Source organism: Orcinus orca, chromosome 19 (assembly GCF_937001465.1).
Source record: "Orcinus orca chromosome 19, mOrcOrc1.1, whole genome shotgun sequence".
Classification (NCBI taxonomy): domain Eukaryota; kingdom Metazoa; phylum Chordata; class Mammalia; order Artiodactyla; family Delphinidae; genus Orcinus; species Orcinus orca.
The window spans coordinates 22483616-22499258 of record NC_064577.1 but is presented as its reverse complement, the minus strand read 5'-3'; the positions used below and the strand labels follow the sequence as shown (position 1 = coordinate 22499258).

Genomic DNA, 15643 nt, shown 5'->3' with positions numbered 1-15643 from the left:
CGTGCCATAAATGCACCTGCATGACCCTCTCACAGCCTAACCACCCAGCCTCATCCCCACTTCTCCTCACCTCACATTTCATCCCCCAGGACGCTGAATGACCTACATCACCAGAATACGGTAGGTCTTCCTGTGCCTCTCTACCTCTGTCTACCCTTCTAACCCCTATAAGTACCCTCCTATCATCCTTCGAGTCCCAATTTAATCGCTACACTCCCAGGAAGATTTGATGTATGAATCCTTAACTTTACCTTCATAATAAGAACCGGAATACAAAATTCCTTTGGGATTCCTCCTATATCTACCTTTCTATCCCCCAATATACCCTATGTTCCAAGGACACCGAACAACTTGCTTTACCTTGAAAGCACTACACTCTCTCCCATATCTGAGCCTTTGCAACCTGTGAAATCATTCTCATGTGGTTAACTTATTCCAGACTCTCAGTTCAGGAATGTCTCCACCAGGAAATTTAGTTAACTTCCTACTACTGCAGCAGTACCCTGGAGGTTCATCTTCTTTTTGTGAGCTAACATCTATCTTCTGCAAAAATTGTGGACTCTGAAAACAGACTATGCCTGTCTTGTAACACACCTATCCCAACATCCACCACAGGACACAGTAGGTAGTGGGTGTCTCACAAATATTCAGTAAGAAGGAATAAAGGAAGGGAGGGAGGAAGGAAGGAAGAGAAGAAAGAAGGAAAGAAGAAAGAAAAGAAGGAAGGAAGGGGCAAACTGCACCTGATTCCACCCTCTTATCATCTCCTGAAGTACGCTGTGTGTCTCTCATGGCTCTTCTGTTATATTTACGTGTTTAATCAGTATGTCTCCATATCTGTCTTTAAGCTCAGTGAGTGCGAGGATGATGACTTCTCAATTGTGTATTCCTGGAACCTAGCATAATACTTAGCATGTAGCAGGCTTTCAATGAAATATTTATTGAATTAATGTACTATGTGATCAATTAGAAACACTGATTGTTATCTCAACTATTTGATCCACAAATGAAGTGATAATTAAAAATCATTATCATGGAATTCCAATCTCTTAACATCATAAACTCACAATTTGCTACATGGATAACCTCAAAATGTACAAGAATATGAATGTAACACTAATTATGACTTCAACCTAGGATAGTGGTTCTTACCCTGAAGTAAACCATTAGCATCAACTGACAAACTTTTTCAAACATATATTACTGGGTTCCACTCCTCCAAAATCCCACTGTGTTTTCAAAAAGCTTCTCAAATGGTGTATTATAATTAATAATCATGGAAGATGAACACTCCATACCCAATTTGACAATAAAGTTTGGGGTAAAGAATCAATTAATCAAAGAATATAGCAGCAATGAAATTAAAAACAGAACTTAATCAAAAAATATTTTAATAGGGCTTCTCTGGTGGCGCAGTGGTTGAGAGTCCACCTGCCAATGCAGGCGACATGGGTTCGTGCCCCAGTCCTGGAAGATCCAACGTGCCGCGGAGTGGCTACGCCCGTGAGCCATGGTCACTGAGCCTGCGCGTCCGGAGCCTGTGCTCCGCAACAGGAGAGGCCACAACAGTGAGAGGCTCACGTACCGTTAAAAAAAAAAAAAAAAAAAAAATTTAATATAGAATGGATAAACAACAGGGTCCTACTGTATAGCACAGGGAACTATATTCAGTATCCTTTAATAAACCACAATGGAAAAGAATATGAAAAAGAATATATATATGTATAACTGAGTCACTTTGCTGTATAGCAGAAATTAACACAACACTGTAAATCAACTATACTTCAATAAATTTCAAAAAAAAATTTTAAGCCTCTATAGCGACAGATAGGATCTGAAGAATAACCATATTTCTGCACCTAGATTAGAAGAAATTTACAAAATAATTTCTTTCACCTACAGGCTGGTTCCCATAAAGTAATGGCAACTGCCTGAATTTAAATTTCTCTCCCCATCCTCCAAATATCCATACAGACGAACAAAGAGAGCATTTATTTTTATTAATACCCATCACCCATGCCTACATCACAACAAGGAGAAAGAGATTACAAAAAATTCAAATAACATATAAGTGGCCAAAGAAAGATCACAAATCAGCAGAATTAGATCCTAAGCCAAACCTAAGTGATAACATGGAAAAAAAGCAAGTCCTGAGGGTCCTACTAGTGGTGGGACATAAATGTCATCCAATATTGACCTGTAGAAGGAAAGTGGCTTAAGTGGGTCAGACAAAAAGCCTGAGAGATGAGAGTGCTGGAGACAGAGGAGTCAAAGAGGGTCACGGGGTGTGGGCCAGAGAAGGCGGTCTTAGGAAGCGAGCACTTCTGCAGTAGAGGGAGGGCCCTGGAAGGAAGGCTGTCCGTGAGGAAAAAAGAAAAAGGGGCTACGGAAAAGGGCCCTACGGAAACAAGAAGAAATCAAGGAATCTGAAGACAGGCTAAAATGACAGCCACAGAAGGCACCATCTACTAAAGGTATTGCAGTTCAGTGGAGCAGGAGAAGGGACCCTCCCTGAACTAAGAAATAAATAAAGTACGCTACCCAAGCCACCACTCTCATACGCTCGCTGGCTATTGCTTGTTCAGAAAAACCTAACAGAAATAATCATGAACAGAAAAAAGAATCCGATGTCCATAAAAGCTTACTATAAAAAAATAGAACATCAAAATCAAAACCTGTCAGCAGAAGGAATCACTTTTTTAAAAATCCATGAAACAGAAGAAAACTGTCATACAGCCCCCCTTTTGCCTCCCCTGTCTGCAGTGCTCTGATTCATCAGGCTTTTTGGACAGCCCACTTAAGGTAGGCCACTCTCCTGCAGGTCAATATTTGATGATATTTACATTCCACGACCACTAGAACAATATATATTCAAGTACAACTTTTAAATAATTTCAGGAAGTTCATAAAGAACACAACAGATAAAGACAAAAAATAGAAAGATGTTAAGTAGAGGCTGACCAAATAAGAGCTTGGCAAAGCTGCCGGATGCCAATATGTAAAAGTCAGCTGCGTTTCTATAAATTAGCAAAAATCATCTAGGAAAAAAGACGATTTTACAAAGACATAATTTATAATCATAAAACAATATATAACTCCTAAAAGTAAATCTAAGAAAACATTCATAAACCCTTTATGGAGAAAATAATTTAGCTTTTTCTGAAAGACATTAAGACTGAAATAAAAAGAGTGTGAAACCATGTTTTTGGATAGCCTCAATATCATAAAAATGTCAATTCCCCTTAACTAGATCTAGTGACTAAATTTATCCAAACCAAAATCTCAATAGGGTTTTTGGAAAATTTAATAAGCTCATTATAAAATGTATATAAATAAATAAAGGGACAAGGATAGCCAAGACGTGCCTAAAGAAAAAAAAACAAGGTGGGTTGCCTTACAAGACATAATAAAACTATAGTAATGAAAATAACTCAAAGGAACTAACTGGAAAGTACCAGAAACTCAAATATATATAAGAATATGATTCATGAAAGATATAGCACTGCAAATTATTGAGAAAATAAGGATGTGTTCAATAAGAGGAAGAAAATAAGAGCAGATCCCTTCCTCACACCCTGTATAATAAATTCCCAAAGGATTAAATACTTATAATTAAAAGCAGAACTATAAAAACTTTCAGAAGACAACAGAGAAGAATGACTTCATGGCCTTGGAGTAGAGAAAATTTCTTTAAACAACACATTATAAAAGCATAAACAAAAAAGAAATAATAAATTTGACCACTTTAAGTAAGAACTTCTCTCTAAAAAAAATATTATAAATAAATTGGAAAGGCAAGCCGTAAACTGGATGGAGATATTTGCACAAATAATTAGTCTACACAATGTGTAAAGAAGTTCTTTTAAAATAAAAGAAAGAACAACAGCCCATTTAAAAAAAAAAAAATGGGAAAAACTTCACACACATCCTCACAGATGAGGAAATCTGAATAACATAAACATGAAAATATGCTCAATCTGTTGAGAAATATGAAAAATGTAAAGTAATACCACAAAGAGATGGTGTTTTACAGCCACTAGATTGGCATACATTAAAAATTTGACAATAAAAGTGTTCCAGATGTGGAGCACTACTGTTGGGTGTATGAATTAGTGCATTTACTTTGGGAAACATTTATTAAGTAAAGATAATAGTAAAATCTACTTAAATATCATACCAGAGAAAGATGCATAGTCTTTAGTAAATAACACTGTACTATATATATACACAACTTTTTGAAAAACAGAGGCAGCAAATTTCCAGCAGGCAGCAAAGTACACTCAATAAATATTTATTGTCTGAAGGTATATATATGAAAAGTAAGTAACCATTCTCTATTTTTGGAATGGAGAAAACCAGCATAGAAAGTAAGTCCTTCAAAGACACATGCATATAAAACCCTAATTCATAAAGCAGAATTAAATATAAGGGGGAAAATAAAGGAAGAGGGAAACAGAGAATTCCCAAAGATGCTCAAGCTCTAATTAAGCTTAAAATTTAAAACCAAAAGCCAAGAAAACCATCTGTGACTTATTTTTACCCGGCTCTACATTTGTAAGCAGGGTACAAAATATTGGTTTAGCTAATTACAATGTAGCATCTCAAGTATGCAAAGGTAACTCCTATTTCATCCTCTTCATCTTTAAAGCCATTAAATACAGAAATTAAGGAGTCATCCTGTTATCACAAATTTCCTCTCTCAAGTTGACCAAAAAAAAAATCTATTATAATATTTAAAAGCAAGAATGAACACTGTAAACAAGCATAAATCTCCTGTTGTTGTTATTCATTTACAATACATTGTGTTTGTCTCATACCCACTTCTAAAATGTAATGAGAACTATTCATAGCAGAGCATGTTCTTTAGTCTATTTGAGGGAAATAAGCAGTCTATTTTCTGATTTTATAACAGCAGCCAGACGTGCTTTGAAGTTAAATGTTCCCACTTTGTAACCCACAAGTAACATGGACTTGCAGCAATCTGTAGTCTTAACATTTACTTTCTTCATGCTCTTTTAGAAGACTTCTTGTTCTCTCATAACACCTCAAGAAAGAATACCACAATAAGAAATGTCCAAAATGGAAGATAAAAAGAACTTATGTGAAATATTAAAGTCTAACAAAATATTATACAGAAAGCAAAGCCAAAAATAATTTAGTTCCAATAGCATGAATAAATCACGTGACAAAACAATTTCTTGTTTGAAAAACAGAGTCACAATAATAAAATAAATAATAATTTAAACTAGACATAAATACAGATATCTGAATGCTCTCTACTGAAAACTGGCTTTTAACATTTTATTTTGTTAAGTTTTTTAGCCTAATTTTTCGGTTACAAAGAGTTCTGTCAGTTTGTCTCTTGAAGAGATTATTCAGGACTTGGTCAAACTGACCTCCTTATAGACTAACTAATGTTGATCAAATAGAGATGCTCCAAGGTTCCAGAAATATAGAAAGACACTTTATCTGATATTTTAGCTGTCTTAGAGGAAAGGACACTCTCGGGCAATATATTACTAGCAGCACAACTAGAATAAGCGTTTTTAAGTCACAGCATCCGTCAGAAGAACTGCCAAAACTCTTTCTATAGCATAAAATAAATTCAGTCATCAATGTCAAATCAATTATGCTCCAAAATAATGTTTTTAAGTCAATATTTTAGAACTTGAAAAATGTTTTCCACAGAAAAAGATACTACAAATGAAGGTTCATTTGTTGGTTTACTCACGTTTCAACAAACATTTAATGAGCACAAATGAAATACAGATATAGACATCAATCACTGCCACAAGGAAAAGCAAATAAGCCAAAGGAACAGAATGGAAACACACATGTACTGTCACCTGATTTATGAGACAAGTAACACTGCAGCGCAGCAGGAAAAGAATAGTCTTTGCAATAAATGCGAGTGTCACCTGGATACTTATAAGGGACGAAAACAAATCTTAACTTCCTATCTTACAACATATACTGCAATCGGCCCCAGATGGCATGTAAATCTAAATAGAAAGAGTGAAACAATAGAGTTGTTAGAAGAAAACATAGAACGTCGTCAGGAACTCAAGATAGTCAAAGACCTTAAACAGGACAGAAAAAGCATTTTTTCATGAGATGAAAATGTGAAGATGAACAGCATTAAAATTTAAAATTTCTGTTCATCAAAGACACCAGTAAGAGAATGAAGGAAAGCAACAAAGTGGAAGAAAATATTTACAATACTATATTCCAAAAGCAGTCATCCAGAACAGATACAAAGCTCTTACATATTCAGAAGAAAAAGGCAGACAACCCAACAGGAAAACTGGAAAAGTCTTCAGTAAGCACTTAACTCTGAGAGGCTACCCAAACTGTCAGTCAACATACTGAACGGCATCTAACTCTATCAGTCCTCAGGAAAATACATATTAAAAGCACACTTCCCAATGTCACTAACCACTGTCAAGAACGGCTAAGTTTTATAATTAAAAGAAAAACTAACTGACAGCACCAAGTATGGAAGAGAAAGTAGAGGGGCAGGAACCGGCCACGCCGCATCCCGATGACGGTGCAGACCGGCACAGTCACTTTACAAAACTGTTCGGCAGCATCTACCGTATCCATTAGCTTTGAGCTCCTTGGCTTCCAACTAGCGCACTTTATTTAGCCCAGGACTCCGAGGCTCGGCAGCGTGGGCGCTCCTCTCACCTGGACTCGCCCACGTGTCCACTCAGCCGGGGGGGACAGCTATGCCCGGTGACTGAGCACAGTTCTGGACAGGCCCCGGCAGGGCGACCACAGGGAAGACAGCCAGGGGTCCCTCACTCCTTACAGGGGGTGCCCAGGGGCGTCTCCAGCTGCCGAGGGCTTGCAGGTGCCCCCCAGCCCTGGACAGGAAGTTCTCCTCCATGGGCTCTGCCCTCAGTGGGGCCGCCGGACTAGGGTAGGGGTGCTGTCCACCCTCGGGAGCTCCCCGCGGGATCGGGGGGCCTCACTCCCGCTGACCTCCCCCACTCCATCCTCCGTCGGGTCCCATTTCCTCCACTGCCTGTCCTGGGAGATCTCCTGCACAAATTCTGAAGAGACCTGACCTAAGGGCGTCACCTAAAGCATCCCCACTGTTTGTTCGCTCCTGATGGGAGCAAGGCTCTCAGTCAGCACCTAGGTCCCGGGTGGGAACGGGTCGGGGGCTGGTGACCCGATGGAAGGCCTGGGAGAGCCGTCCCCTTCCGGGTCCCACAGCCGTGCTCATGAAAAAAGAAAAAAATTTTACATAAAGACAGTCATGCATGAAATATACGTTAACAAAGCAAGAAAGCTTCCCAAAAGCTAAAGGTTAAAAAGGTTAAAGAGTAATTTAAAAAATAATACAGGAGGAATTGTATTATTTAATTGCTAGCTTTACCAAGTAAATTCCTACTTGAATTATGCATTCCTAGGGAAAGTATTAACACACTCCTAGGAAAAGAAAGAATATAATTGGGGGAGAAATACATTTTTTCAACAATAACTAGAAAATTAAAAGTCTAGAACATCTAATGAATCAGAAAGTAGGTGCTGACAGGCATGCCAGCAACATAAAACATGTGCCCTTAGTACGAAGCACAAAATTCACTAGCTACAAACTGATCATTCAGAGGAAGAAAGGAACAGAAGTGCATTGCACATTCCCACACAAAACTAAAATCAAAGCAAAATCGAAGCTTCTGAATACACTGGGTATTTAAATTATTCTACTGTGATCAAGAGATACAGTTCAACCTGATTAATGCATATGCGTTATAAATATATAAAAATGCAAGACTTTCATATTTTACACTGTTAGTGCATTCTTTGAACAATAAAAATGTGAAACAAAACCCCAGGCAGTCCTAGTTTTAGGGCATTACCTCAAAATATTTTAGATGTTTTATCTTAATTTTTTATATGAATGAAAATTTTAATCCTCTGAACAGTTAAATAATTGTGAAAAGTACTCTATGTACTATGTGCTAAGAAATGTACAGCAGAAGTTTCAAATGGCTAAGGGCAAAGGCAATTTTAAAAGGACAGCCCAGAATTTTATTTTTCACTTTGATACTGCTTTCTGGCAAACAGAATGGGTCCTTCTGAGGGATTTCCTGTGCTCCTCTCCCACACCAGTAACTCAGCACTCCCCTCCAGTGGCAGCTTCCCCTACCCCTTCAAATGTGAAAACGGTCTTCTTATTGCCCTCTCACTATCAATTCTTTCTTCTCTTTCATTAGCATACTCCCCAGATGCCATGGAGATTCACACTGCTTTAAATCCTTCCGGGTCCCCTCCCCTCTAACTGTGGCCACTGCGCAGCCAGCCCCCTCACTCTGAAGTCTCTGAAGACTAAATCTGTCCGAGGCCCTGGATACAGCCACCACCTACAGCAGTGCAGCTGCAAAACAAGACGCCAGCCCTGGAGACTCACTCATGGAGCTGAAAACCTTGAACTCCCCAATTAATCTTACCGCCTCTCTTAACCCTACCAGTCTAGAATAACACGTTGAAACCCCTGAAATGCTTCCCCCATCAGACAATCAATTAACTGACACAGACACAACCTTCCCATTTTCCTGCAACCAAACCTTCAGGCGCCCTCCTATTCAGCCCACCAATCAGCCACTAAGCATTCTTTATTCTCTTTGAAATGTGTCTCTTTCCTATCCTTTCCGTCTTCACAGACATTACACCACCGTGGAGTCCACCGCAGACACCTAAAGGAGGGTTGGCTCCCTTTCTCCGCATCTATGCACACCCACTGTGACCTTCTTAATACCACCTAGTCACATGTCCTAAAGCACTGCTTTCATTAAAGATCGGTATTTATATGAGGTTTCCCTGGTGGTGCAGGGGTTAAGAATCCACCTGCCAATGCAGGGGACACGGGTTTGGGCCCTGGTCTGGGAAGATCCCACATGCTGCGGAGCAAGTAAGCCTGTGTGCCACAACAACTGAGCCTGTGCTCTAGAGCCCGCGAGCCACAACTACTGAGCCCACCTGCCACAACTACTGAAGCCCGTGAACCACAACTACTGAGCCCGTGTGCCACAACTACTGAAGCCCGTGCACCTAGAGCCTGTGCTCCCAACAAGAGAAGCCACTGCAATGAGAAGCCTGCGCACCGCAATGAAGAGTAGACCCGCTCGCCGCAACTAGAGAAAGCCCGCCCGCAGCAACAAAGACCCAACACAGCCAAAAATAAATAAATAAATTTATTTTAAAAAAAGAACATTGTTAGTAGGAAGGGTTTTAGGTTTTTTTAAAAAACTAACACCACCTGATGTCAGTGAAGAAGTAAGAAATAGACAGTCCTATATACTTCTGGTTGGAGAACAAATTGGTATACACCTTCTGGAGGGCAATGTACCAAGACCTAACATAACCTAAGAAAGCAACCAAGTAGGTGTAAAAGGACTCTTTTATGGAATTTTATTGCAGTACTACTTATATTAGCAATAAACTGGGAGCAACCTACATGCCCAAAAATGTCAGAATGTTTAAATAGGTTATGAACTATCTACTCAAAAGAAAAATTAGTGCTACCATTAATATTCATGCTAATAGAACTATTATTAACTTATACCAAATTTAAAACAGCACATAATAAAATAGTAATTATAATATGACCCCAATTTTGCTTAAATCTTAATTTTATAAATACACACAGAAAAAAATGAGGGAAAGATATATTTAACAAAATGTTAATACAAATTTTATTCATCTGACTTTATGTGTTTTTCAAATTTTTCAAGTTACAAATTATTTTGATAATAATAAAGTGGGATTAAAAAAATTGATCAAACACCTTTTCACTTCCTGAAAGCATTTAAACAGCATATATGTAAAGTGGAATGTGGAGGGGAAAAAAAATTAATCTCACTACTGCCTAAAATTTAAAAGCTAAACTTCTCAGTTTAGTATTCAAAGCTCCAATGCAGCCCAACCTGATGGCACTGCCCTCTAACCATAACTGAGTCCCGGTCACGGCCACACCTTTCTTCACGCCTCTTTCTGCCTCTAGTTCCTGCCCCCTCCTCCCTACCCACCCAGAAACGTTCACAGCTGGCCTCTGAACATGAAAACCGCCGTCCACGATGGCGGCTCATCCTGAGGCCGCCTGGAGAATGTTTCTAACCCAGCTGACCTTGCTTCTCCAAGTCCTCCTCCTCTCTCCTCCGCCTCAGGATTCTACTTTCTAGATAACTCACTTTGGTTATATAGTTTGATCATACACTATCTTAAAGTTTATTTAACTGTTTCATGTGTATATCTCTTATTTCACCAACAAGAAAGTCAGCTTGTCGAGGGCAGGGACCATTCACGCTTCTTTGGAATGTTATTTCTCTTTCCTGTTCCCCAAGTCCTTCCCAGTGCTCACACAGTACTAAATGTCTAACAGCCAGTAATAGTCATTGTTTAGAATTATATTAGTGAAGATGTTTTCCAAATACAACATGATTCTGCCACATCAACATACATACATGAAACAAATACTTTTTTACCCCAAGATTCCAACTATTAAGGCGAGCTTCGATGTCACTGTCATCCAAAGAAAGAGCAGATTTCCTCGAATGAATTTCCTAAAGTACAAAAGAGAAAAAGAAAAGCAGGATGAAAAAAAAGACAGGATGGAGGGAAGAAACAAAAGTGGAAAGGAAGGAGGGAAAGAAGGGAGTGAGGGAAGGAAAGAAGGGCAGAGGGGAGGGAGGGAGGGAGGGAGGGAGAAAACAGGACAAAATATATGTCATTCAGAGTAATAAGAGTTTTGTGTGCCTTTTTTAGTAATGCTATACTACCCTCAGAGGAAAGGATTATGTTACAACGGAGTTAGTTCTCAATTCTAAGTAATGACTGTTTATTACAGCTGCTTAAGGCTATGAGAGGCCTTCACAATATATTCACACAGCAACCAGATTTCAGAAAAAAAAAATCAAAAGAATATTTTAAAAAATAATCCAGACCCTTCTCTTTAAGTTCTTTCACAAAAAGTTTTAATTGTGGTATACCACAGTAACTTTAAAGGGGGGTAGGGAAACACTTAAAGAAATGATTATTTACTCTCATTAAAATTAGTTAACAGGGCTTCCCTGGTGGCGCAGTGGTTGAGGGTCTGCCGGCTGATGCAGGGGATGCGGGTTCATACCCTGGTCCGGGAAGATTCCACATGCCGCGGAGCGGCTGGGCCCGTGAGCCATGGCCACTGAGCCTGAGCGTCCGGAGCCTGTGCTCCGCAACGGGAGAGGCCACAACAGTGAGAGGCCCGCATACCGCAAAAAAGAAAAAAAAAAAAAAAAATGAGTTAACAGGGAAGTTTGTATTGCTGTCCAAGAAGCTTTTTGTTCTTAAATTAATTCTCATTCATACACTGTACATAAAGAGAAATAAGCTTTGGATTCACATCATGAAAACATAATTATTTATTATGAAAAAGTAATTCTTTACTTCTTAAAAAAATTAAGGGACTTCCCTGGTGGTGCAGTGGTTAAGAATCTGCCTGCCAATGCAGGTGACACGGGTTCGAGCCCTGGTCCGGGAAGATCCCACATGTCACGGAGCAACTAAGCCCGTACGCCACAACTACTGAGCCTGCGCTCTAGAGCCTGCGAGCCACAACTACTGAGCCTGCGCACCTAGAGCCCGTGCTCCGCAACAAGAGAAGCCACCACAATGAGAAGCCTGCGCACCGCAACGAAGAGTAGCCCCTGCTCACCGCAACTAGAGTAAGCCCACGCGCAGCAACAAAGACCCAACACACAAAAATAAATAAGTAAAAATAAATAAATTTATAAAAAAATAAAATAAAATTCCATGCTCTTTTCCCTCCCATATAATTTATTATATTATAAACTTATCAAACCAGATTAAAATTATAATTAACTGAGGACAGCCAAAGATCTGTACCCAGAAATGGACAATGACCTGAAAGCCCTACAAACTTAGAAAGTAAGTCTGTGGAAAATAATAATGTACATCCTACAGTACAGCCAAAATATTTTATTTTATTTAAATTTAAATTTAATTTCTTGGTATAGCATTTTCATGCTTTTAGAAAACCTCACTACTAACAAATAAATCTATTTATCTATGGTCATTTAAATTATCTGAAGTGATGAAAAATACATTAAAATGTTCTTCAGACACAGATGCAGAGAACAAACGTATGGACACCAAGTGGGGAAAGCCGCGGTGGGGTGGGGATGGTGGTGTGCTGAACTGGGCGATTGGGATTGACATGTATACACTGATGTGTATAAAACTGATGACTAATAAGAACCTGCTGTATAAAAAGATAAATAAAATAAAATTCAAAATTTAAAAGAAAAAAAATGTTCTTCATATTTTACTGAATCTCCAGATTTCTACTGAACAAAATGTTGGGTTTATTATATACACTATATTAAAATTCATTATTGCCTCTACTGTTGGTCCCTTGCTTTTTGAATGTGTGTGTGTGTATGTGTGAATGAGAATGTCTTTTAAAATGCACCTCCCTTATTTATTTTGAGTAAATATAATGATTGATAATAAATTCACAAATATCTAAAATGTGCTGCTCTTTATATTAAGATATTTATGAAAGTTCCAAACTGGACCCCTCCATCACTGGAGAAAATGGAAGGAGTTATGTTCAGAGCAAACGTTCTGAAACAGTCGTGTTTCACATTCGACTTGCTTGTAACTAAAAGTCTCATCACCCAAGACAAGCTGAGTTATGCTGTAGGAAGCAGGCAGAGTCTTCTTTATCAAGCTGACTGGAATGCTCATTAGCTCCATGGTCAAACAAAATCTATGTTAAGTAGTTACATGCAAGAGAAGTATTCATATTTCAAGATAGGAACAGTTCACCTTCATCAGGAAGGCAGTGTTCCCTACTTCACTACAAACTAATCCCAATTTCTTAAGTTTATGACCATTGTGTGTCTTATCATTTTTAGACATATACTGACTAAAAGGGGAAAAGTTAACTAAAAAACAAAACCTTTTCAAAGTTATTCTTCAATGCACAGGAAAAATGATAGACTGATTAACACGATGCCTCAGAATCTTTGAGAAAGCAGAAGGAACGCTATGGAACATACCAAATACACCACTTTCTTTGAAACCAGGATATTCACCAAAACCTTCAGACTTTATTGTTTGTAAGTAATCGTTGGAATTTAACAATATGAAACTAAAAATATGTGGAGAGTTTTTTTTTTTTTTTGCGGTACGCGGGCCTCTCACTGTTGTGGCCTCTCCCATCGCGGAGCACAGGCTCCGGACACGCAGGCTCAGCGGCCATGGCTCACGGGCCCAGCCGCTCCGCGGCATGTGGGATCCTCCCGGACCAGGGCACAAACCCATGTCCCCTGCATCGGCAGGCAGGCGGACTCCCAACCACTGCGCCACCAGGAAAGCCCTATGTGGAGATATTTTAAAACAAGAAGCAAACAAACAAAAAAACAAAAGTAGAATCTGATCTTACATAACTCCTTGGGGTAATAATCTGTCCATCATCTCTGTAGGTTGGACTCATAGACTGTGATCTGGTTTGGAGCTTTGCAATGCATTGTTCCCTATTAAGAGACCAAAACAGTCACAGTCAGAATTGGGGGAATTCAGAGGACACAGGGGTACTCAAATCTAGGATTACAATATTCTTTTCCTTTTGGAAATGAGATGACTGTTTATATTAACAATGACGTTTCAATAGCAAAGAAAAAAGAAATACGAATAATAACCACTTGTATTTATTAAACTATAAGTAAAATGTCACCTAAATGCCACATGCTTGCTTACAAACAAATGCTATTGTTAAGTGGGACTATAATAAACCACATGTATTTCCCCTTTTCCTACGTGTAGGAAGAGAAAAATTGAAGCACACATTCTCAGAGAAGATAATTGTTTTAAAAGGTTAGCAAGTTTTGTTGGATTCATGTTTCACATCATGATGAAGTCTTAAAATATATAAAATAACAAAACTTTCACATAGCTGAAAGTCTGAATTAATTTGAAGCCATCTCAGACACCACAGATAAATCAAAGTCCTAAATTTAAAAATATGCCATGTTAATTTAGGTAAAACATAAGTAGAGCATAAACAGGAGAATAGTTTAAGCTTCCAGATGAATTAGAACAAAAAGATTTTTCTCCAATATAAAATATAGTACAAAAAGTGCCATTCTCAATATTCTACTTTAGCCTAGAGTCTCCCATATATTTTTTCTTTTTTAAAAAAGAGCTCTATTGAGGTATAATTGACATACAAAGAACTGAACATATTTACTGTGTGCAATTTGATGAGGTTGAACATACGCAAACACCTGTGATACCATCACCACAATCAAGGTAACAGACATATCCAATACCTCCCAGAGTTTCCCTGTGACCCTTTGTTTTTGTTTTTTTGTAAGAACACTTAATATGAGGTCTATCCTTTTAACAAATTTTGAAGAGCACAATACTACATTGTTAACTAGGCACTATGCTGAAGATATGGAAACAACCCAAGTATCCATTAACAGAGAAATGGACAGAGCAGAAGTGGTAGACACACACAATGCGATATTGTTAACTCTTTAACTGGATTATGTGGATGGCACCTGGTGCAATCATCTTCCTGTACTGCCATATTTTTATACTACCAGGGATAATGGATAAATTACTTTATCCATTATCCTAGGGAATCTAGTTTCCTAAGAAAATATTTGACTTCCCTTCATGTCCACTTCTCTCCCATATATTTCTATTCGAGCTACTTCAATGGAAGTTCCATGATTACAAATATCTATTCTCTGAATGGTTACTTCAAGAGACACAAAATGAAAACTAACCACTATTTAATGAATTAAAGCCACTGACTTTCAACCACTAGCCATATCAGGATTTCCTTCACAAGTTGTGGGTCATACTAAGTATTCTCAAAAGACAGAATGGTAGTTCAAAAAGACAAGATTAAAATTAATGTGTTTTTTGGTAGTTAACACTGACAGAATAACATTCCTTAGACTAGTTACTAAGTAATTGAGAATGTCTGAAAAAGTTGTTTTAAAGAGAGCTATAGATTTTTTTTATACCCCTACTCAGTAGTCCAGATATCCAAATACTAAAAAATAAATGAGAAAAGGAGATAAAGTAATATTTTGAGAATAATCTCATCAGCCAGTGTGCTTGAGCTGATATAAAGCATTTAAAACTTAGTATGTGGGAAGAGACACCCTGATATACCATACTAAGTAGTGGCCTGTTCTTCTTTAAGAATAGATTAAACAATCATAAAAAGCGCGATACTTAAAAATTGAAAAATGCTTAAATATTAAAAGTAATTCTTCTCATAGAAAATATTAATAAAAAAGAGGACTGAAACATTTATCTACTTATTACACAGGGTGCATACATGAAACAACACATCCTTTTAAGTCGCATGTAGCTGTCTTCTGTAACGATCCTACCTCTTTCCCTTCTTAGTAAATTTTCAAAGTAAGTTATTGAATCTATGTCCTACCCTGCCATGTCCTCTCCGATCAACTACAATCTGACTTCCACTCATCCTGAAAGTGCTGTAAGTAAAGTCAGCATTGATCTCCTAGGTGCTCAAGCAAATGAGCCGCCATCTGTTCCTACCCTAGCTGCTCTCACTAAGACATTAGGGGTGGTGCTTTAAAGATGC

The 15643-nt window shown here is 38.3% G+C and overlaps 1 protein-coding gene and 1 long non-coding RNA gene across 31 annotated transcripts in view; one reads left to right on the top strand and one right to left on the bottom strand.

The window, feature by feature from the left end:
• LOC125962013 (uncharacterized) overlaps window positions 1-15643 on the top strand; it is a 189695-nt gene that overhangs the window by 120867 nt on the left and 53185 nt on the right. The gene's annotated exons all lie outside the window — the stretch shown is intronic.
• CEP112 (centrosomal protein 112) overlaps window positions 1-15643 on the bottom strand; it is a 412427-nt gene that overhangs the window by 358621 nt on the left and 38163 nt on the right. For 19 of the 30 annotated variants that reach the window (XM_033438317.2, XM_049701500.1, XM_049701498.1 and 16 more), the window contains 2 exons: window positions 13457-13547; window positions 10473-10571 (listed from right to left, as the gene is read on the bottom strand). The exons of 4 other annotated variants lie outside the window; for them this stretch is intronic. In XM_033438317.2, the coding sequence (XP_033294208.1) occupies window positions 10473-10571; window positions 13457-13547 (190 nt within the window). The remainder of the gene's footprint in view (window positions 1-10472; window positions 10572-13456; window positions 13548-15643) is intronic. 7 more of the 30 variants (XM_033438323.2, XM_033438324.2, XM_049701506.1 and 4 more) reach the window with 3 other exon arrangements.